Source organism: Trachypithecus francoisi, unplaced genomic scaffold, assembly GCF_009764315.1.
Source record: "Trachypithecus francoisi isolate TF-2019V2 unplaced genomic scaffold, Tfra_2.0 Lachesis_group20, whole genome shotgun sequence".
Lineage (NCBI taxonomy): Eukaryota > Metazoa > Chordata > Mammalia > Primates > Cercopithecidae > Trachypithecus > Trachypithecus francoisi.
The window spans coordinates 5,728,179-5,750,596 of record NW_022681466.1 but is presented as its reverse complement, the minus strand read 5'-3'; the positions used below and the strand labels follow the sequence as shown (position 1 = coordinate 5,750,596).

Genomic DNA, 22,418 nt, shown 5'->3' with positions numbered 1-22,418 from the left:
AAGGCAGGACCTCTCTTCAAGGAGCTGCCATGGGTGCGGGGCAAGGAGGGTCCCCGTCAACATTTACCGAGTGCCTACCCTGTCCCTACACCATGTTTTTTAAATTTTATTTTATGTATAGATATAGAGAGAGTTTGGGGTCTCGCTGTGTTGCCGCGGCTGGTCTGGAACTCCCGGCTTCAAGTGGTTCTTCTGCCTTGGCCTCTCAAAGAGCTGGGATTACAGGTGTGAGTCACCATGTCAAGCCCACTTTGTTTTTTTGAGGGATGTACACTTGATTGGAAACTTTAAATATTCTTCAGACAGAACACAATGGTTTCAACCAAGGCTCTCACACAGGCTACACACAAAACTAGAGCTCCCTGGATTCAGAGAGAGGAGAGGGAGAGATGGAGGAGGGGACTAAGTTTGCTAAAATTATGCCCCATGTACGTCCTTCCAGCAACTTAGAATCCCACCCCATAGAAGGTCTGTTCTGGGAGACGGCTGGGTTCACCTGGCAGAAACTGCTGGAGTCCTTGGATGGTCCTTTTTTTTTTTTTTTTTTTGAGACGGAGTCTCGCTCTGTCGCCCAGGCTGGAGTGCAGTGGCGTGATCTCGGCTCACTGCAAGCTTCGCCTCCCAGGTTCACACCATTCTCCTGCCTCAGCCTCTGAGTAGCTGGGACTACAGGCGCTCGCCACCACACCCGGCTAATTTTTTGTATTTTCAGTAGAGACGGGGTTTCACCATGTTAGCCAGGATGGTCTCGATCTCCTGACCTCGTGATCCGCCAGCCTCGGCCTCCCAAAGTGCCGGGATTACAGGCGTGAGCCACCACGCCCAGCCCCTTGGATGGTCTTATTCGGAGGTCCCAGCTTCCCCATGTGACCTGTGGAGACCTCAGCCACCTGGAATGGCTGAGCCAAGAATGCTGGCTTTTCTGTGCATGGGATACTATTGATTTGTCTTCCTCAGTATATGCTTCTGTACCCAGGACAGCAGTGATGTCTTGCAGGGAAGTGGGGTCCCACTGGATCTTGTGCATCCATGGGCAACATCATAATACTCATTGCTGACAACACTGGGATCCATGGTTCAAGAGGTGGAGCCTGGAGATATCTGGCTCAGTGGCAGCAGCAGACGGGACAGGGCAGCCAAGGCATCAGCCAGCACACAGCCTGTACAGAGGTGAGAGGCTCCTTCTTGGTGGTGGCAATTCTTTCCAACACGGTGTGGTATCAGTGGCCAGGGTAGGCTGCTAGCCCACGGGGGGAGGGATTCTGTCCACAAGGCAGACAGCTCTGAGTCAGCCTGGGCAAGGTGAAAGATGTTATGAAGACCCAGCTGTACACCTTAACTTTTTTTTTTCTTTTTTTTTTTTTTGAGATGGAGTCTCGCTCTGTCACCCAGGCTGGAGTGCAATGGCGTGATCTTGGCTCACTGCAACCTCCACCTCCTGGGTTCAAGCAATTCTCCCGCCTCAGCCTCCCAAGTAGCTGGGATTACAGGCGCCCGCCATTATGCCCGGCTAATTTTTGTATTTTTAGTAGAGATGGGGTTTCACCATGTTAGCCAGGCTGGTCTCGAGCTCCTGACCTCAGGTGATATGCCCACCTGGGCCTTCCAAAGCGCTGGGATCACAGGCATGAGCCACCACGCCCGGCCACACCTTGACTTTTTTGGTCTCTGAAGTCTTCAGCTCTGATCAGTCCAGCCAGAGCTACCAGGCATGAGCACAAGGGTCTCTCTCTTTCTCTTTCTCTCTTTTTTCCTTCTGCCTCCCCACGCTTCAAGACAGGGTCTCACTCTGTCACCCATCCTGTGGTACAGTGGTGTGATCATAGCTCACTGCAGTCTCGAACTCCCAGGCTCAAGCAATCCTCCTTTCTTAGCCTCCTGAGTAGCTGGGATTATAGGCATGTGCCACCACACCCAGCTAATTTTTGTATTTTTTGTAGAGACAGTGTTTCACCATGTTGCCCAGGCTGGTCTCGAGCTCCTGGGCTCATGCAATCCACCTGTCTCGGCCTCCCAAAGTGCTGGGATTACAGATGTGAGCCACTGCACGTGGCCAAGGATTCCTTCTTATTGAAGGTTTTTTGTTTGTTTATTTGTTTGAGACAGAGTCTCGCTCTGTTGTCCAGGCTAGAGTGCAGGAGTGCAATCTCAGCTCACTGCAACCTCTGCTTCCTGTGTTCAAATGATTTTCCTGCCTCAGCCTCCCAAGTAGCTGGGATTACAGTCACCAGCCACCACGCCCGGCTGATATTTGTATTTTTAGTAGAGACAGGATTTCACCATGTTGCCCAGGCTGAGCTTGAACTCCTGACCTCAAGTGATCCGCCTGCCTCAGCCCCCCAAAGTGCTGGGATTAAAGATGTGAGCCACCGTGCCTGGCCTCATATTTATCTTTATGTGCTCCCCTGAATACACGGGTCCTGAAACTTAAACCCATGATTTCCTGTCACCAATCCAAGTGGCCCAGTGACTCAGGGAACCCTAAATCAGGACAGGAGGCACTACAGATGCAAAGGAGGATGCCAGGTAGGGCCAGGCTGCGTCTGGAGCCCACCCCTCTGAGGTGTTATCACAGTCCAGTGTCTGATCACCCCCTTTGCAGATTCAGAAACTCTTCATCTGGTCCCAAGCTTGCAAGAGTTTTCCGTTACTTTTATAATACTAGAGATTCCTTGTCCAAAGGGATCACTTATCACAACGGGAAAAACTTTCCTCAAAAGACAGCATGGGCCGGGCGCGGTGGCTCACGCCTGTAATCCCAGCACTTCGGGAGGCCGAGGCGGGTAGATCATGAGGTCAGGAGATCGAGACCATCCTGGCCAACGAGATGAAACCCTGTCTCTACTAAAAATACAACAATTAGCCAGGCATGGTAGTGGGCACCTGTAGTCCCAGCTACTTGGGAGGCTGAGACAGGAGAATCACTTGAACCCTGGAGGCAGAGGTTGCAGTGAGCCGAGATTGCACCACTGTACTCCAGCCTGGCGACAGAGCGAGACTCCATCTCAAAAAAAAAAAAAAAAAAAAAAGACAACATGGGGTTGTGGAAAGAAAAGTCAAGTAGCCAGGTGCAGTGGTTCACACTGTGGTCCCAGCTACTTGGAAAGCTGAGGCTGGAGGATTGCTTCAGCCCAGGAATTTGAGGCTGCGGTGAGCTATGAAAGTGCCATCATTCTAGCCTGGGTGAAAGAGTGAGACCCCATCTCCAACAACAACAAAATCAGAAAAAAGAAAAGTCAAGCAGAACTCAGAACTCGAAAAATAAATCCTGCCTCTGAGGTTCCTGGTCATAAGACCTCAGACACATGGCTGGGCTGTAAACACTCCCGTCTGGGGCGGGAAGTAACACTCCTCTCTGGGATGGTGCTGGCCTGTGAACTCATCAGACTTGCCTTCAAGGAATTATGGAGCTCCCAGATCCACAGGGCCAATATATGTGTATATATATGTGTGTGTGTATATATATGTGTGTATGTGTATATATGTGTGCGTGTGTGTATATGTGTATATACATGTGTGTATATATGTGTGTGTATGTATATATGTATATATATGTGTGTATATATGCGTGTGTATGTGTGTATATATGTGTGTATATGTGTCTGTATGTATATATATGTGTGTATATGTGTATACATGTGTATATATGTGTGTATGTGTATACATGTGTATATATGTGTGTATGTGTGTATATGTGTGTGTGTATATATGTATATGTGTGTATATATATAAATATGTGTGTGTATATACATGTGTATATCTATCTATCTATCTATATATGCGTATATACATGTATATGCAGTGCTGCAGATCCTTCCTCTCAAAGACTTGGCCAAGCACTGTGGCCCATGCCTGTAATCCCAGCACTTTGGGAGGCCAAGGTGGGAGGATCGCCTGAGGCCAGGAGTTCGAGACCAGCCTGGCCAACATGGTGAAACCTTGTCTCTACTAAAAATACAAAAATTAGCTGGGCATAGTAGTGCACAGCCGTAATCCCAGCTACACAGGAGGCTGAAGCAGGAGAATTGCTTGAACCCAAAAGGTGACGGTTGCAGTGAGTTGAGATGGCGCCACTGCACTCCAGGCTGGGCGACAAAGTGAGGCTCCATCTCAAAAGAAAAATAAAAAAGACTGCTCAGGGCAAACACCTGGCTTCCTCTCTCCCGCCTCAGGACACTCTCCCATACATAAATATGCAAGTACACACACCACACACACATATCCACAAATATGCATGCACACACAACACGCACACACACATATCCACAAATATGCATGCACACACAACACGCACACACACATATATAAATATGCACATGCACACACACACTGCATACACACGTGTGCATATGCGTAACACACACAGAGCACACATACCACACACATACATATACACACACAACACGCACACACATATAAATATGCACATGCACACACACACTGCATACACGTGTGCATATGCATAACACACACACACACACACACACACAGACACTCCAGCAGTGCTCAGTTAAGAAAATGAGAACAGAGCATGCCTCTATGTGGAAAGCTAGTTTCTAAATCATTCGAAGAGGGCCAGGGATAAGGGAGGTTAGAAATAATGGGAGGTGGGGCCTGCCAGAGACGGGGAGTCAAAGGTGACTCTCCCGGGTCTTCTTGATGATCCAGGGCCTCCCAGCTTCCTTCACACTTGAAATGCCACCAATCTAACTCTAGTAGGTAGAGCTTGTCTTGGGGTGCGTGTAACAATTGTCTGGGAGTACTTAGAAAATACAGACAGCCAGACTCTGCCCCTGAAAATTCTGGTTCCAAGGTGGAGCATGGGAGATTCTAATGCAGGTGGCTACCCTTCAAGAATGACCGATACAAAATTAGCTGGGCATGGTGGCACTGCCTGTGTCCCAGCTACTTGGGAGGCTGAGGCAGGAGGATCGCTTGGGCCTAGGAGTTTGAGGCTGCAGTGAGCTATGATTGTGTCACTGCACTCCAGCCTTGGTGACTGAGAGATTCTGCCTCTGGAAAAGCAAAACAAAACAAAGAATGACTGATGCAGAGGCTGAAGGAGGCTGGAGTTGAGAGGCACAAATATCAAATGACAGTTTTCTGAATAGTAGGTTCTCTTATCATCAATAACATTCCTATTGAAAGCACTGTGCTTGGAAGCTGGGATGCCCTCAGGGACAAGGGCTGCCCTGCTGTGTGGAGACTTGGACTTGCTGGGTTGAGCCAGGACATGGTACAGCCCATGGGAAGGGCAGGCGGGCAGCCAGTGGGCAAGGGATAGTGGATTTGGACGAGGGGAGCCAGGCATGAAAGTCAGGGCAGCCGGAGGGGTTTCCGCTGGGCTGGAGATCTCTAACTCTGCCAACCCGGACGAGGCAGGTGCCAGACCCAGTTCTTGCTCTCTCTGTGGCTCCAGAGAGGGGGTGGAGCTGTTGGGTCTCTGTGCCAGCCAGAGGCAGAAATCAATGCATCGAGCTGGCCCCTGGGATCCAGAGAGCCAGGGAGAGGAAGATTCAATTCATCCCCAACCCAGAGCCCTGCCTCTGAGTCAGATCCCTTGGGAGCCACCCACTTCAGTTAGCCAAGCTCAAAAGAGTCCCTCCCACGAAGAGCTGGGGCAGACCCTGCTGGCTCCCTGCAAAGGTGAGGACTCACAGCATGCTGCCCCCCCCCCCCCCCCCCACACACACACGCTTCCGCTGAGCTCTACACCTCACTTTCCTCTCTCTGTTGCCTTTGTTTTTAGAAGAGCAGTCCTCTGCACTAACCCAACTGAGACTGCAACCTAGCTCCCTGCCTCAGTCTCCCTACAGTGGGAGTGAGACACCAGGCCTGCAGCATGCCTCCTCAGAACTCTGGAAAAGGAAAAATTACAGTTGGAAAGTAGACAGAAGCTGGTAAAAGAAGCCTTCCAAGGAGGTGAACTCAGAGGCCTGAGGCCACTTGGAGAAGGAGAATTCAAGTCAGGAAACAGCAGGGCAGACAGCACCCAGCCTTGGGTTGGCTGGAGCGTAGAGCTGGAAGGTGGCCAGCTCCACTCTGGGCAGGGGTCGCCCATGCAGTGGTACACAGGGCAGGGTGCATCTGCTCTATGCCCAGCCCTGCCACCTGGCTCAGCTTGCCCCTGGGGGAGGTGACAGTGACAGTCCCTACGGAACTTTCCTGCCAGCCCATCACCCTCCCCACAGCACTCCAGGAACCTTCTTCAACAAAGAATATGAAACTGATACCAGTTGCCCATGGGCCCCTATTCGAGAGACCCCTGAGCTTTTCTCTGAGGAGCTGACCCACCCCAAATGGGAGTGGGGGAGGGGTGGGAGCCTCAGCTGCCTCTCCTCTCCTCTTCCAGGCCCTTCCTTTGCAGCCGGCTCACCATGGCTCTCCAGCCACGATGCTGCCAAGTGCGCTCCGTGCCAGGGCTGAGGCCTGGGGATGGGGGAGGCCAATGGCTGCCAGTGGTCCTGGAGCCCCTCGCCTATTCTCCAGAGAGCCTGAAACTTTCCAGGGAGAGGCACGGCTAGCCCTGCTGGGTGGTAAGGAGATTGGGGGAGGAGGGTTCCGGATCTGTTCCCCTTGGGGGCCCACAGGCAGCACAATAGTCCCCGGGGCTGCCGCTCTCTGGCTTAAGTGGTTGCCTGGGCAACAGCTGGGGCCAGTTTCCACCAATCCATGGAGGAGGCTGAGTGGGGGAGGGAGGCCAGGCAGGAAGGGGGGTGCTGTCCCCTTGTGCTGGATCCTATATAAGGAAGAGGGATGTGAGCAGCGTGGTCTGGGCTTCACCGTCCCTCCAGTGGACTTGGGGGCTGAGCACAAAGATGCCTAGGAAAGGCTACTCCAAGCCTGGGTCCTGGGGCAGCTTCTGGGCCATGCTGACCTTGGTGGGCCTGGTCACCCGTGCAGGTGAGTGGGCAGTGGGCCAGGTGCGGGGCAGGGTGGAGCAGCAGGACGTCCCAGCGCTGGCTGCACGCGGCCGGCCGGGAGGGGGCGGTGTCCAGCTGCTGGGGAGAGCACGGGGTGGACTGGACAGCTCCACGGACTCATTTCTCTGAAGGAAGGAGGGGCCAGGCAGGCAGGCGGGCAGGAGTCTTAAGGACAAGAGGACCCTCCATCGCCCATTGTCCTGGACAGAGGCTGAATGGGGACGCCATCAGCATTCAGGTCCTTCAAAGTGACAGCTGGGGGAGGCAGGGCTGGGAAATGCACTACCCGCTTCTCTCTCACCCTCCCTTTCTCCCTTGGCCTCCCTCTCTCATGCACAGATGCTCTGCTTCTGTGTGAGCCTCCTCTCCTGTGTGCACCACGGGCCTGCGTGTGCTGTGCGTGCACATGTGGCCGGGGCCCATCTGCTGCTATCAGGCCCCCGCCCGCCTCCCTCTGCAAGGCTCCCCTTGCTGTTCTCGGCTTGGGAAAGCTGCTGACAGTTTCTGTAACTGAGTGCACATCCCCATCTGACTATCAGGGCATCCCTGGAGCATGAGAAAAGGGCCGGCCTAGCCAGCCTCGATGCTTAGTTACCCAGGAAGTTCTGTTCCAGCACCAGCTGGCCCTTAGCACTTTCTCCTGTCCCCTGCTGGCCACCCACAAAAAATGGGCTTCTGTCTCAGAGATCAGGACCCAAGAGGGAAGGGCTGGGCCTGGAAAACAGCTTCCCTTCCACACCTGCAGCCTCATCGCACACCCGCCCCTCTCTCCTGCCACTGCTCTGGCCTCCCTAACACTCTCTCTGCTCCCAGTACCCCAGGCCCATTCCCTTCAAGGGCCTTTGCACGGCTGGATCCCGCCTTGGCACTGGTTCCCTGGCTGGCTCCTTTAAAACTGGAGTGCTTATTTGTGTGCGTCTTACCTGTCTGATATGTCAGTTTGTGCTTTTATGAGCATACGAACTTGGCTTGCTTTGTCCACTGCCATATCCCAAGCTCTTAGGAGAATGTTTAGCATATAGTAAGTGCTCAGTAAATATTTGTTAGTGAAGGCACCAAGGGGTTAGATGGACAATTTGTTAGTGAAGGCACCAAGGGGTTAGATGGACAATTCTTTAGGAGGTGAGAAGGGTGGGACCACGAGTTTCCTCAACCCTTGCCTGGGGAGCTGGCAGCATGGAAATGAGTTCTGGGCATGTTGTCCCAAACCTGAGCACAACCTCTCCCTGCCTGAATGCGCCCCCGTCCAAGAGCATCCTCTTGGGGTTTGCACTGGCATGACCTTCCCACCCAGGATATGTTTGTGTGTCACAGATGCATCCACGCGCCTCGTGGGCACAAACAGGTGTGCCCACACAGTCTGCCTAGGCCCACCTTGCCCTCTGCTCACACCCATGCATATGTCTCCAGCTGGTCGCTCTCCACCCCCGACTGAGGTCCTGGGCCCAGGCGCCCTCTCAGGCTATGCTGTGTTCCTCCCTGCTGCAGCCCAGAGAGCTGATGTTGGCGGGGAGGCAGCTGGCACCTCCATCAACCACTCCCAGGCGGTGCTCCAGCGCTTGCAGGAGCTGCTGCGACAGAGCAACGCCAGTGACGTGGTTCTGCGGGTGCAGGCTGCAGGCACCGACGAGGTCCGGGTCTTCCACGCCCACCGCCTGCTGCTGGGACTGCACAGCGAGCTGTTCCGGGAGCTGCTGAGTAACCAGAGCGAGGCGGTGCTGCAGGAGCCGCGGGACTGCGCCGCAGTCTTCGACAAGTTCATCAGGTGGGACGGGGAAGACTAGGGGGAGGCTTCATCCCTTCCTCAGCCCCCGGCTCCTCCACCTACAGGGTCAGGGAAGCCCAGGCCCTTAGAGGTTGTTATGTCCATTTCCCAGGACATCACTGGGATGACAGTGACCCCTGCATCCCTTCGTCCACTGTACAGCTCCCCGTTTTTACCCATGTCATCTGCACAGTTTGATGTCACTTTCAGTTCCTGGTAACCCCCTCAGAGCTATTTCCAAACCTGGCCATGGGACAGCTTTTAAAAACTACAGTTTTGGGGCTGGGCATGGTGGCTCATGCCTGTAATCCCAGCAATTTGGGAGGCCGAAGCAGGCAGATCACCTGAGGTCAGGAGTTCAAGACCAGCCTGGCCAACATGGTGAAACCCCGTCTCTACTAAAAATATAGAAAATTAGCTGGGTGTGGTGGCATGCAACTGTAATCCCAGCTATTCGGGAGGCTAAGGCAGGAGAATCGCTTGAACGTGGGAGGTGGAGTTTGGGTTTGCAGTGAGCTGAGATCGTGCCACTAGACTCCAACCAGGGCGACAGAGCAGGATTCTGTCTCAAAAAAACCAACCAACCAACCAACCAACCAACCAACCAAACAAACTACAGTTTCATGAGTCCCAACCTAGATCATCCGTTTCAGGTCTAGGGTTAGGGCCAGCAATCATTTTTTATTTTATTTATTTACTTTTTATTTTCCTAAATATTCCATTACAGAGGAATATTTTTTATTGTAAAGCATCTCTGTGGTTTTGGTGTTTGGCCAGGTTTGGAACCACAGGGCTGGGGAGTTGAAAAAGTGAGACGACTCTTTCCACCTCCTGCCTCCTGCCATGGTGCTGCACAGGGAGTGCCTTTCACACTAGTGTCTAAGAAAGTAACTGTTCTAACGGCTCAGACGAGATGCCTGCAGAATTCCATACATTGCTTCCAAGTTCCAGGCAACAGGAAGGGGGGTAAGACAGAAGGGTAAAAAGGGTCTTCCTGTTATCCTGAATCAGTTGCATTTAACCAGCCTTCCTGCAAATCCCAAACTGTGCCCATTGACCAGCAAGCAGTTGGTCGCATGGCCATGCCCACTATCAGGGAGCCTGGGAAATGTGGTCTTTTATTCCCAGAGGCAATCATGCAGGGGAAAAGGGAGAAATGGGTGTTGGGGAAGATGGCTGGCAGTGGCTGCCGCACTCCTATAGGGGCAAGTGCGGTGCCATGTGCCAGTGGGGACTGGCAGGAAGGGTGAGCAGCGGGACAGCAGCAGATGAAGTGAGAGGGAGAGATACTCAGTACAAGTGATCATCAACAGTAGGAGAGGAAAAAGAAAGGTGACGTTGCAAAAAAGAAATGGGGGGCTCACACCTGCATTCCCAGCACTTTGGGAGGCCAAGGTGGGAGGAGTGCTCAAGTCTGGGAGTTTGAGACCAACCTGGGCAACACAGAAAGACCCCATCTCAAAACAAAACAAAACAAAACAAAACAAAGCTGGAGTGTAGTGTCATGATCGTAGCTCACGGCAGCCTTGAACTCCTGGGCTGAAGCTATCTTCCTGACTCCGACTCCCAAGCAGCTGGGACTACAAGTGTGTACCACCAAGCATGACTAATGTTTTAACTTTTTTTTTTTTTTGTAGAGATAGGGTCTCGCTATGTTGCCCAAGCTGGTCTTGAACTCCTGGCCTCAAGCAATCCTCCCATCTTGGCCTTCCAAAGTGCTGAGATTCCAGGTGTGAGCCGCTGGCACCCACCGGGCCTGTAGCAAGATTCTTTATTCTCCTCTGGTTGTCACAATAACCCTGAGGAGTGTGTGCCACTCCCCCTTTCCTAGATGATTGATTAACCTAAGGTTCATTGAAGTTAAGTGACTTGCCCAGACTCATGGCAAGGAGAAGGCAGGCCATGGATCCCAACCAGACTGTAAACCCCAACGGCAGGAGCCACCTCTGTTTTGTTCCGGCCTAGAGCTGCAGGCCTAGTATAGGCACAGTCAAGGCAGGCAATTTCTACATCACCACGGAAACGGAAAGAAGAGCCTGTGAAGTAAGAATGGGCTGGAAGGGTCCTTGAAAGGAAAACATGGGAAGCCTCAGGGTGGGGCTTCCACTGTGTTTGCACCTGAACCGTGAAGCTCCAACTCCAGGCCGGGTCCCCTGTGGACTCAGAAAAAGCTATGTTGGGAGGTGGGTACCGTCCTGACCCCACCCCACCTCTCGGTCTCTCCCGCAGGTACCTGTACTGCGGGGAGCTGACCGTGCTGCTGACCCAGGCCATCCCCCTGCACAGGTTGGCCACCAAGTACGGCGTGGCCTCCCTGCAGCGTGGCGTGGCCGACTACATGCGCGCGCACCTGGCGGGAGGCGCGGGCCCGGCGGTGGGCTGGTATCACTACGCGGTGGGCACCGGGGACGAGGCCCTGCGCGAGAGCTGCCTGCAGTTCCTCGCCTGGAACCTGTCGGCCGTGGTGGCCAGCACCGAATGGGGCGCCGTGAGCCCCGAGCTGCTGTGGCAGCTCCTGCAACGCTCGGACCTGGTGCTGCAGGACGAACTGGAGCTGTTCCAAGCGCTGGAGGCCTGGCTGGGTCGCGCGCGGCCGCCCCCTGCCGTGGCCGAGCGGGCACTGCGAGCCATCCGCTACCCCATGATCCCACCAGCACAGCTGTTCCAACTGCAGGCGCGCTCGGCCGCCCTGGCGCGCCACGGCCCCGCGGTGGCCGACCTCCTGCTGCAGGCCTACCAGTTCCACGCCGCGTCGCCGCTGCACTACGCCAAGTTCTTCGACGTCAACGGTAGCTCCTTCCTGCCTCGCAACTACCTCGCGCCCGCCTGGGGCGCCCCGTGGGTCATCAACAACCCGGCCCGCGACGACCGCAGCACTAGCTTCCAGACGCAGCTGGGCCCGAGTGGCCACGACGCGGGCCGCCGGGTCACCTGGAACGTGCTCTTCTCGCCGCGCTGGCTGCCCGTCAGTCTGCGGCCCGTTTACGCGGACGCCGCGGGCACGGCGCTGCCCGCCGCGCGCCCCGAGGACGGCCGACCGCGGCTGGTGGTGACGCCGGCCAGCAGCGGCGGCGACGCGGCGGGCGTGAGCTTCCAGAAGACCGTGCTGGTGGGGGCGCGCCAGCAGGGCCGCCTGCTGGTCCGCCACGCCTACAGCTTCCACCAGAGCAGCGAGGAGGCCGGCGACTTCCTGGCGCACGCGGACCTGCAGCGGCGCAACTCGGAGTACCTGGTGGAGAACGCCCTGCACCTGCACCTCATCGTCAAGCCCGTATACCACACCCTTATCCGGACCCCCAAGTAGCCTCGGGGTCGGGGAATAAAGGCCTGGCCTAGGTGCTCCTTGTGGGTCTGGGTAGGGCAAGGCGAGTGTGGAGGTGGCAACAAGCCTGGTACCCTGGATGGCCAGGTGCCGGCCACCCTAGGGCTGGGGTGGAGTCCAGGTGAGGCGTGGTAGACAAGATGCCTGGTTTCAAGAGCTGATTTCACAGCTGACTTGAAGGAACATTCTTGGTCCTGAATAAACCGATGCTCAGAGTGGTAAGGGGATGATTGAACCACGCAGTTTCCCGGTAAAAACAACCTGGGGAGGATCCTACAAGCCAGGGGGTTTAGGGGTTTCACTCCCCTTTGTTGAGCTTTTCCCCCCACCCAGACACAGAACTAGGCTAGGTAAAAGCATCCACGTGGTCACAGCAACCCACCTGCCTGGGAGACAGGGAGCACCACATTCCCCTTGCAGGGGAGTCAGGGAGCGCCTCATTCCCCTTGCTGGGGAGTCAGGGAACACTCCATTCCCCTTGCAGGAGTTTCCTCACTTTGAGGCTGAGGGGCTTAGCTGGGCAGTTTCTGAGCCCTGACCTTGAGGAGCAACCGCCTCATCTGGGTTGTGAGACTTTCTGGCATCTGGGCCACTCCGAGTCCCTGATCTCTCCTGGGAGGGTGCCTGGGCAGGTGTGAAGACCGGTGGGATAGGGACATAATGGATCTTGCCAGCCCTACCCTGGGGAGAGGCCTCAGGATCCACAACAAAACCCCTCTCCCCCAGGTATCTGTAGGTTGGTGTTATACAGTGAGCCAGGGGTAGATGGGGACTGGGGGGAAGGGTAGAATCTTAGTCATGGCCACCCCACATTCCAGACAAGGTCAAATTTCCAACACAACCATCAAGACCCAAATGGGATTTTATTGTTAAAAAAGGAAAGGAGAGAAAAGGCCACTGCCAAGTAACAAAACCAGATTCCCTCCCTCACCCACATCCCCAATTGTAATAAGTGAAGTGCCTGGCGGCGCCTCCCCAACCATCCAGGATGCCCGTGCCCCACACGTGGGCCAGGAGCCCCGTCTCACTGCCAGTGGCTTTCCTCCATTTCCAAGGCCAAGGCTGGCCTCATGGCTGTGCAGGGTTTTGGCAACAGCATTCTGTCCAGGGCTGGGAGGCCAGGGAGCCCAGCCATCCCAGCCATGTCCCCTGGCCTCACCTCTTTTCCCCGGTGGCACTGAAAGCATGGGAGGGTTGGGCAGACACCCCAGTTCCTGGGTCTCAGGAGCCCCGGCCTGCTGAGATGCTGAGATCCTGAGCTCCTACTTCCTGGTCATCTCCATCTGCTCAGCCTCCACCTCCCATGCCCTGTTAGACCCCATTCAGTCTTGGGAGGCGAGAGAGCCAGTTCCAGGCAGGGCCCCTCAGTTATGCCGGGAGCATCCATCTTTGCCATGGGTGCTTGTGCCGTGGGGCAGGCGGAGCCCACGGGTAGCCCTTCGAGAACCACCAGCTGGGTTGGGGGGAGCAGCCAGGGGTGAGGAGTCCCCCGGGCCTGCAACAGGGAAAGGGGCAGGATCAGTGGTTTTGGAATGCCTCCCCAACTCCTCTCCCATCACCCAGTGGCCTTGAACTCTATGGGCACAACGCCAAGATGCCAGTCTCATGAATATTCTGCTAGAACCATGCTTCCAGCAAGGGGCAGCCAGAGGCGCAGGAAATGCAATGTGTCTTCTCTGCTGCCTGGCCTGGTGGAGACCTCCCTTCCCCATCCCCTCCTTGCCCATACTGACCTGTGTTCTGGCTTGGAGGGAGTTTGACTTTGGCCAAAGGTAGTGTGACCTTTCCCAGATGCCGGATACCAGGGGCTGGGTGCCTGCACACTGGCATCCTGTGGTCTGAGAGGCACTCCGCCTGATGGGACCCCAGGAGGTGTGTCTTGGGGCGGGTGAGCTGTGATGGTTGAACAGTGGGGTGAGGATAAGAGCGGCACAGGGATCTGCTACCAGGATCTGTCCCAGCTACTATACCGGGCTGGGGACAGAGACTTTGTGGAGGGTGGTATCTCCAGGTGTGGGGTAGGCTAGAGGTGCCCTGGAGCCTTTGGAGAAATCCAGCCCTCAGGCCCCCAGCTGCTATGGGAGTGCCTAGACACCCCACCCCTGCGCCTTGCCTCACCCCTTGCCCGGCGACTTCGAAGGATCGGGACCTCCGCTTCCTTCTCTTTGCCTCCAGCGACTCCTCCCTTTTCTTGCCCAGGTTTTTTTTCTGGCCATGCAGCCAGGGCCCAGGGCCGTCCCCATGATGCCCGACTGCCCGAGACGGGGCCTCGCCCATGCTGCTGGACAGGTTGTCCTCACTGGCAGCATGCTGCAGCATGGGGCTGGGTGGCCGCTTGCAGGCCAGTGGGCCTGGTGGCCGCGCATCGTCGCCCTCGCTCAGCGAGTGCAGGGACAGGCTGCTGCGCTCTGTCGCAGGTGCCAGCAGGTGTCGCCCCTCGGTGCCCAGGGCCTGTGAGCGCCGCCGGGCAGCCTTCACTGAGATGCACTTGGTGCCAGTCATGATCTCCTTCCTCTCTGCAGCAGGACACAGGGAACCCCCAACCCGAGATCAAGGCCACCTCTTAACACCCTCCTCTGACATGGCAGACGTAGGTAGGAGCCAGACTGCCTGGGTTTCAATCCCAGCACTTTCCAGGGGTTTGCTATGCAAGAAACTTGGGCCCATTTCTGAGCCTCACTTTCATCTGCAAATGGGAGATGGTAAAACTAATGCCATTGGGTTATTTCCTGGATTAATTGAGAAAATGGGCTCAACCTACATTTTCCAGGGGGTAGCCATTGAATTGATATTTGCTATTAGAGTGATTACTGAGTGGAGGCGGTGGCGGGGGGTGGGGGACACAATTCTCCATGCCGCATGTCTCTTTTCTAACTTCCAGTTTTGCCCCGGTCTCTCTAAAAAAGAGACCTTTTTGCCTCAAGGTCTCTCCTTGATGTAGAGGACCCTTAAGTGTCCTTGACTGACTAATCCTCAGGGGCAGTGGTGCCTCTTCAGAATGTGTAGGACCCAATGCATGGTTGCACTTGGCAGTGAAGAGGGTAGGAAAGGGCTTTGGACTGGGTGATCTGAACAGTTTAGACAAGGCCAGGCGAGGTGGCCAGGGCAGCAGAGGGCACACATACCTTTGTGGGACAAGGGGATCTCCAACAGGATCTCACTGCTGTCGGGGGAAGAGCTGATCCAGCTGCCCAGGCTGTCCTGAGCCGGGGCCTATGAGGTGGAGTGGTTGGGAGGAGGAAATCCTTAAACACAGCAGGGACCCCATGCCCCACTCAGCAGAGACAGTGGGGCCTCAGGCTGGTGCCGTTTGGGAAAGGCTCCATTCCAACTGCTGCTGTCCACCCCCATGTCCCGCACCCACTGCAGGGGAGCTCGTGGGGCCATCAGGTACTGAGAGCTCACCTCCTGCATCACCAGGCTGCTGAGCTGGATGGGAGGTGGGGTGGGCACAGAGGAGCTTTTTGCCTGCCAGGCCCCAGTACCAGCCTTGAACACGTGGTGGCCTTCACTGAAGTTGGCAGAGGAAGATGAGTGGCTGTAGACCAGGCTGTCTCACCGAGGTCCCACCCCACCCCCGGGGAGAAGCTGTTGGTGTGAAAGGAGAGAGAACCCAGGAGTCCTGGCTCCAGACCTGGGCCACCTGCTCCCTCTCATTGCTGCTCCATGTTCACCATTTAGCCTTAGTCTGGGTTGGCCTCTCTGGGACAGGGCACAGGATGGGGGCTGGGGCAGGTGGCCCCCCTTCTCACCTCTCTGTGCTGAGGGGAGGGAGAGCGCTGTTCTGCAGGTGCTGGGCATCAGAGCTCAGTGTCTTCACACTCTCCAGGTCAGAATCTGGGGTCAGCGAGGTTCCTGCTGGGGTAATTTTGGGCAAGGAGCTGTCCTGGGGAGGAGGGAGCCAGGATGGAGAGTTAGAAGATTTGGTCCTGGACCAAATCAGCACAGAGTCACGAAGGCTCACAGGGTGACAAGGGTTGTAAGATGGCCTGGGAGCCGCAGAAGGGCAGTGGGCTGGTGTTTGGGTCCTCGGGGGTAAGCTGTGGTCTGCTAGGCATCCCCAGTGGCACTGCCTGATGCTTGGTCTCCTGGAAGGGCACCTGGGGCCATTTGTGATATCTCAGATGGCCAGCCCTGACCCTCAGACCCTGGGTGGGAACAAGCGATGCCCAGGAGTGCTCAGGGATGAGGGTCTTACTCAGGCTCGACAAGGCTTTGGGTGGGGTAAGAAGGAAAGAGAGTCAACTCCCTGGGGCGCCAGCCAGCCTGGTCCTGTCCCCTCCAGCTGCCTGCAGGCAATGCCTTGGTCATCAGCCCCTCCCTGGGCACATGTGCCCATGTTCAGGCCACCCAGGCGTCCACCCACCTGCAGGGCCCTGGAGGCCACTTGGTCCATGATGGTGGCCCGCTCCAGGCTGCCCTCCTCCAGTTCCCGCAGGTACATTTCGTAGAGCTCTTCCAGGCGCTGCGGGATGGCCAGGTTGTAGTCTGCCAGGAAAGGGGCAGGGCTCAGCGAGTGCCAGCGGCACCCCCGCGGGTGGCTCAGATGCGCGGGGGCGTGGGCCCTACCGTCAATGATCTGCCGCTGGCCCTGGATAATCTCGTCGCAGAGACTGCGGTGCTGCTCCAGGCGGCGCACGGCCTCGTGGCGGTGGCGGAGCGCACCGTCGCGGAGCAGCGCGTGCGACTGCATCTCGGTGTTCTCCACCTCGAGCTCGTGCACACGGCACAGCAGGCTGAGCACCTCGCGCTGCTCCTCGGAGCCGATGCGCCGGGGCAGCGTCTCCTCCAGGCGCCGGCCCCGCACGCGCAGCTCCCGGCAGCGCTGCTCCAGCGCCAGCTGCAGGAGGTGCAGGTCAGCACCTGGCAGCGGGGAGAGGGGTCCAATCCGCCTGCCCAACCCGTCCTCGCCCCTCCAGCGCCTGAACTCCAGGCATCTGTCTGGAGCTCCAGGCTGAGGCCAACCCTGAAAGCTAAATCTTGGGCTTTACAATCAGGGACTGCTCCAAGGTGGCCCCTCAGTGTCCACCTTCTTGCCATCCTGACCTCAACCCACCCCTGGAACTAGCTTGGGGGATAGCTACTTAACCCCAGCCCATGTGACCCCCTCAGGGCTCATGACACCCTACAGCCCCCCTGGTCTGGGTATGCCCCAGAACAGAAGGCAAAGATCTGTTATTGGGAAAACCCTAATTATTTTTTTTTCTTTTTGAGACAGGGTCTTGCTCTGTCACCCAGGCTGGAGTGCAGTGGTGCTATCCCAGCTCCCTGCAACCTCTGCCTCCCAGGTTCAAGTGATTCTTATTCCTCTGCCATCCGAGTAGCTGGGATTACAGGCATGAGCCACCACACCAGGCGGTTTTTTTTTTTTTTTTTTTTTTTTTTTTTTTTTGTATTTTTAGTAGAGACGGGATTTCCCCATGTTGGCCAGGCTAGTCTTGAACTCCTGGCCTCTCAAGTGATCTGCCTACCTCAGCCTCCCAAAGTGCTGGGATTACAGGTGTGAGCCATGGCGCCCGGCCTGGAAAACCCTCATTATAACATTAGTTACCATTTTTTGAGTCTTTGGTATGTGTCAGGCATTTATGTAATCTTCCCAGCAACCCCATGAGGGCTGCACCATGGACTGCTCCCGTTTTACAGGTGGGGAATGTGACACACAGAGAAGTTAAAGAACTTAGCAAAGTCACACAGGATTTGTGGCCTGAGTTCCCAGGTCTCATAGCTACCCCCACCCCGGCCCCTCCGCCTTGCCTCTCAAACCTGCTCACCCTGTCCCCTAAACCCGCTCTCCCTGCCCCCCAAACCCTGGACACCTTCTGCTTGCGCAGCTGCTTCTGCTCGCCCACCAGGGCTGCGATGCTCTCCCGGGCTGCAACCACCTCGGGCGGCTCCAGGATGTCTGGCTGGTCATCGCCTGTGTCTGAGTCCTTCTCACTATCGTCCTTAGCGTAGCACTCCTTCCACTGTTCCTCCCGCCACTTGAGGGCCCTGCGGGACTTCTCATGCTTCCAGCTGCCACAGCCCCACCCAGAGAGACAGGGCATTCAGGCCATGGGGGCAGAGCACAGTGTACAGCCACAGCTCATGCTCCTTCGTCCCAGGCACAGGGGTGGGGCCTGGAGGGTCCTGGGCGGGGGACTTACCCCGCGATGGTGAGCAGGTGTCGGGAGGTGTCAATCTGGACCTCCATGGCGCGGTTCTCCAGTTCCAGCAGGCGCCTCCGCACATCCATCTGCTCCTGGAAGGCGCTGACGAGCTGCTCCCGAAGCTGTCCCATGCCAGCCTGCTCACCCTGCCCGCTGTGCAGCTGGACCTCAGCTGCCGGTGAGGGTGGGTAAGGTAGAGGAGGAGGCAAGTTCAGCTAGGAAAGTCTGGGCCCACCTGGGGCCCTCCCCTCCCTTTCTTCCCAACTCAGTGCTCCCACTTCCTGTCCAACTATTTCCTCCAGGAAGACCCCCTAGATTACTACATCCTCCCACATCCCACTCCCACACTGAATCTTCAAGCTGTTGCCCAAAAGCGATTTCCAGCTCCTTGGTATGAACTGGGCTCCCGCTAACCCTTACAGCACCTCTGTGCCAACAATAATTACCGAGGCGTGGTGGTGGGCACCTGTAATCTGAGCTACTTGGGGGGCTGAGGTAGGAGAATCGCTTGAACCCGGGATTCAGAGGTTGCAGTGAGCCTAGATCATGCCACTGCACTCCAGCCTAGGCAACAGAGCGAGACTCCGTCTCAAAAAAAAAAAAATTTATTGTCTGCCTCTCTCTTTATATTAGTAATTTTTTTTTTTTTAAAAGAAGCTTTACTGTCTGTTGGAAAACCATCACAGCAAATATGCAGGTCTATAAGGAAACAGAGCCCATTCCGGTGCTGCAGGCATGACCTCACAGTCCTACGCCACAGACCTTAGTGTGTGCCCTGCACAACTCATTGCTCATGTGCCTCTCCCTTGTGGGATCCCACCTACTCTTCCAAGGTGGGTTGTAAAATGGGGTTGTGATCTCTGGCAACTGTCTGAAGCAGAGATCACAACCCCATTTAGCAGTTGAATGCTAGGAGGCTCAGAGCTGGTGAGTGCCTAGCCCAACCACCCAGCCAGAAAGAGCCTGATTCTGGATTTGAACACAACATGGCCTGATCCCAGAGCAACGTGAGGCTGCCTGGAGGGGGCTGCCACTCACACAGACCCACAGGCGCACCTTGGATGTGGCGGATGTTACCCCGATCCTGCCGGCTCGGGGCCTGGCCCCGCCCAGTCTGCTCATCAATCTTGCACTTGAGTCGCTGGATCTCGCCCCGCAGGTCAGCGATGATGCTGGTGTACTGGGCGATGTGGTAGGAGACGTTCAGCAGGTTCTGCTTCACCTGCAGGGAACATGTAGAGAGCGGAGGGGATGCAGTCACCCCAGGTACCAGGTCCTGCCTCCGTGCACTCACCAAGGCCTACCTGCAGGGGCTGCCTTTCTTCCCCCTGCCTCTCCCAGTCTTTCTAGGTGATAGTAATGGCCTCCTTTCCTCCACTTCCGCAACCTCTTGTCACAGTTACTACTAGAACTCATCAACCTTCAGTAGCTTCCTGAAGGAATGAGGGAACGTCCTCATTCCTCCACCCATTGTTGAAGGGCCATTCCCATCTCTCTGTTTTCCTCTGGACTCACCGTTCCTGCATGAACATCTCGCTCCAGTCGAAGACCTGTCCTGCTCCCCCCATGCCCACCACAGATGCTATCCCCTTCCTGCCTTTGGAACCTGCAGCCTCCCTGCTCCTACCCTTCTGGAATGTTTTCTCAGCCTTCAGGGTCCCACTTACAGTCTCCAGAGAGTTCCACTGGACCCCAACAGCCCACCCTCACCTCCTGTTCCTGTCTTGCCCCAGCACCTACCATTGGCATCATTTACCCGCTATTAGTAATATTCTGAACCATCAATGAGCTGTTTCAAGAATGTGTCTCCCATCCCCCATGGAGGGGTTAGAATAAAACTTAAAGACCTCAGGACAGCAGCTTGTAAGTGTTAGGTGTTGGGAGAATGTTCCCTGCATGCTAACATACATGTCTCCATTCCCACTCCTCTGCACATGAACAGGCAGAAATGGATTTCTAAGTGGATGGCAAGGGTTCCGACATGCTTACAGACAGGTAAGGACACGGCCTTGGAAACGGGGCAGATCTAGTTTCCATCCTCAGCGTCATCACTGACCAGCTGGGAAGTCACTTAACTTCCTTAAACCTTGCTGTCCTAATCTGTACATGGGAACAGCAATAACACTGCTGTTTTTTGAGGATCAAAGGAGGTAGCACGTGAAAGGGCTGAGCAAGGGCTCAGTGAAGCTTGCCTCCTTGCTTCACGTCATGAAGAGGTGCTTTGGAAATGCAAAGGTCTAAATGAGCCTCTGAAGACGAGGAAGGTAAGAGAAGAGGGGGTGAGGCAGGGGGAGCACAATCCTGGGACTGGAGGAAGCGGGGACCCTTGGGAGCTCTCGGCTTCCAGGCAGAGGAGCAGGGTTTGGAGGTGCAGGGAAAGTGTACAGGTGACAATCAGCTAGGGAATGAGGCCAGTGCAGCAGTGGCTGGTTCCAGAGAGTAGGGTGGGGTGGCAGGGATCAGCCCAGGGGCTTGAATCTCAGCCCAGGAAGCTGTGTCCTGGTGGACAATCCAGGGGCCCTCACCCTAGTCTTAATGTTCTTGGCCCGGCCGGCGTAGGTCAGGGTGTTCCGGGACTCCTCGAAGGCACTACTTGCAGGACTGATGTGAGCGATCATCACTGTGCGGCTGTTTCCTCCCAGAGAGTCCTGGATGGGAGGTGGCTGTGGTCAGTGGGAACTGCCTCCCCAGGCCTTCCTCCTGCCAGGCTGTTCACGATGCCCTCCCTGGCGAGTGCAATCTCTCTCTCTCTTTACACTCAAGGGACCTGGCTGCTGAGCGTCATATGGTGTGAGGCTTGGGAGGAAGAAAGCCCTGCTCCAGCAATTACCAGCTGTGTAAACTTAAAAAAGCTCCTTCACCTCTTTAGTTCTTTTTTTTTTTTTGAGACAGGGTGATCTGTTGCCCAGGCTGGAGTGCAGTGGTGCTATCTCGGCTCACTGCAACCTCCACCTCCCAGATCCAAGCAATTCTTGTGCCTCAGCCTCCCAAGTAGCTGGGACTATAGGCGCCTGCCACTACACCTGGCTTTTTTTGTATTTTTAGTAGAGATGGGGTTTCACCATTGTGGCCAGGCTGGTCTTGAACTCCTGACTTCAGGTGATCCACCTGCCTCAGCCTCCCAAAGTGCTGGGATTCCAGGCATGAGCCACCACGCCGGGTCTTCCTTGCTTTTTAAGGGTACAGTCCTGTTGCAATTGTCCCCACCTCCCCGGCTTCTAGGTGTAGTCGTGACAGCAGCTGATGGCAATGTTAATTAAGTAAGCGGTGACTCTGATATTAGACCAGAGAGGCCTCTGACTGGATCTTACTTCCAGCACTTACTAGTGTGAGCCCCTAGGAACATTACCTGACTGCATTGTGCCTCAGTTTGCTCATCTGCAAATGTAATCCCTCACACTCATAGAGTTGTTGACAAGATCTAAGAAGCTAAGAGAGTGAAGTACTGAATCCGAGTCCAGCCAGGAGTGGGTGCTCAGTGATGCCGCTATAATTTAAGGCCAAGGACACCCCTGCACAAAGGAGGCCACCCCCAAACACCAGACCTGTGGGGCTATGAGGCTGACTGCCCACCTGCACCCCCAAATCTAGACGGTTCTGACCCACAGCCCTGGGTGGGGGTATCATGGGCTCCTTTCCCTTCCCGTTGCCCAGCCTTTGGTTAGGGTTGCCAGATAACATATGGGATACCCAGTTCAATTTGAATTTCAGATACACAACTAATTTGTTTTAGTATAAGAATATCCCAAATATTGCTTGGGACGTATTTACACTAAAATAAATTTTGCTGTGTATCCTGAAGTTGGAATTTAGCTGGGTGCCCTGTATTTTCATTTGTTCAATCTGGCAGCCTCACCCTTGGTGCCCAGTGCCCAGGCTCAGCTGTGGCTGGTACCTTCAGGAGTCGGGTGAGCTTGCTGTCACGATAGTTGATGTACTTGTTGCTACCCTTGTCGCTCAGGGCGTTGATGCAGTTGCCCAGTGCCAGCAGTGAGCGGTTGATGTGGGCCCCCTCCTTCATGCGCTGCCCACGATTCTGTGTCTGGGGGTGAGCAAAGGGCACAAGTGTGGCCTGATGAGGCCAGGGACTGGGTTTCTCCCCAGCCACCCCATCGATGACCTGGTGATCCTGGGTAATAAATCCCCAAAGACCTTGTGGCCGTCCTCCCGCCAAGGCCATTGAGCGCATCGGAGAAGGTTAAGAGACCCGGAGGCCTCTGAACAAGAGTGATGGGCTGACAGCTTCTGAGGAGGGCTGA

General features: G+C 55.6%; 2 protein-coding genes across 6 annotated transcripts in view; one reads left to right on the top strand and one right to left on the bottom strand.

Annotated features, from left to right (window-relative positions):
• Positions 1 to 942: 942 nt before the first annotated feature.
• Positions 943 to 12,232, top strand: BTBD17 (BTB domain containing 17). Of its 5 annotated transcripts, none has more exons than XM_033182040.1 (5): positions 943 to 1,170; positions 5,750 to 5,900; positions 6,353 to 6,536; positions 8,412 to 8,688; positions 10,918 to 12,232. In XM_033182040.1, the coding sequence occupies exons 3-5, from the start codon at positions 6,395 to 6,397 to the stop codon at positions 11,990 to 11,992; spliced, it is 1,494 nt and encodes a 497-aa protein (XP_033037931.1). In that variant the 5' UTR covers positions 943 to 1,170; positions 5,750 to 5,900; positions 6,353 to 6,394; the 3' UTR covers positions 11,993 to 12,232. The 5 variants fall into 5 exon arrangements, with proteins under 5 accessions (XP_033037931.1, XP_033037928.1, XP_033037932.1 ...); XM_033182037.1 differs by having other exon boundaries at positions 5,750 to 5,922; XM_033182041.1 differs by lacking the exon at positions 943 to 1,170 and adding an exon at positions 5,000 to 5,646.
• A 622-nt stretch (positions 12,233 to 12,854) lies between these two features.
• KIF19 (kinesin family member 19) overlaps positions 12,855 to 22,418 on the bottom strand; it is a 31,896-nt gene continuing 22,332 nt past the window's right edge. Inside the window, exons 8-20 of the mRNA XM_033182036.1 lie at positions 22,055 to 22,201; positions 20,685 to 20,807; positions 19,216 to 19,381; positions 18,157 to 18,331; positions 17,827 to 18,025; positions 16,580 to 16,850; positions 16,377 to 16,498; positions 15,763 to 15,896; positions 15,416 to 15,521; positions 15,136 to 15,223; positions 14,129 to 14,526; positions 13,744 to 13,903; positions 12,855 to 13,505 (exon numbers count right to left, since the gene is read on the bottom strand). Coding sequence (XP_033037927.1) covers positions 13,375 to 13,505; positions 13,744 to 13,903; positions 14,129 to 14,526; positions 15,136 to 15,223; positions 15,416 to 15,521; positions 15,763 to 15,896; positions 16,377 to 16,498; positions 16,580 to 16,850; positions 17,827 to 18,025; positions 18,157 to 18,331; positions 19,216 to 19,381; positions 20,685 to 20,807; positions 22,055 to 22,201 — 2,220 coding nt within the window. The 3' untranslated portion in view covers positions 12,855 to 13,374. The remainder of the gene's footprint in view (positions 13,506 to 13,743; positions 13,904 to 14,128; positions 14,527 to 15,135; positions 15,224 to 15,415; positions 15,522 to 15,762; positions 15,897 to 16,376; positions 16,499 to 16,579; positions 16,851 to 17,826; positions 18,026 to 18,156; positions 18,332 to 19,215; positions 19,382 to 20,684; positions 20,808 to 22,054; positions 22,202 to 22,418) is intronic.

What these genes read in the sequence shown, in the direction of transcription:
- BTBD17 (XM_033182040.1), top strand. Translation starts at nt 6,395, where the DNA reads ATGCTGCCAAGTGCGCTCCGTGCCAGGGCTGAGGCCTGGGGATGGGGG. An exon ending in ACGGCTAGCCCTGCTGGGTG is followed by an intron (nt 6,537 to 8,411) that starts GTAAGGAGATTG and finishes TCCCTGCTGCAG; the next exon opens with CCCAGAGAGCTGATGTTGGC. An exon ending in GTCTTCGACAAGTTCATCAG is followed by an intron (nt 8,689 to 10,917) that starts GTGGGACGGGGA and finishes TCTCTCCCGCAG; the next exon opens with GTACCTGTACTGCGGGGAGC.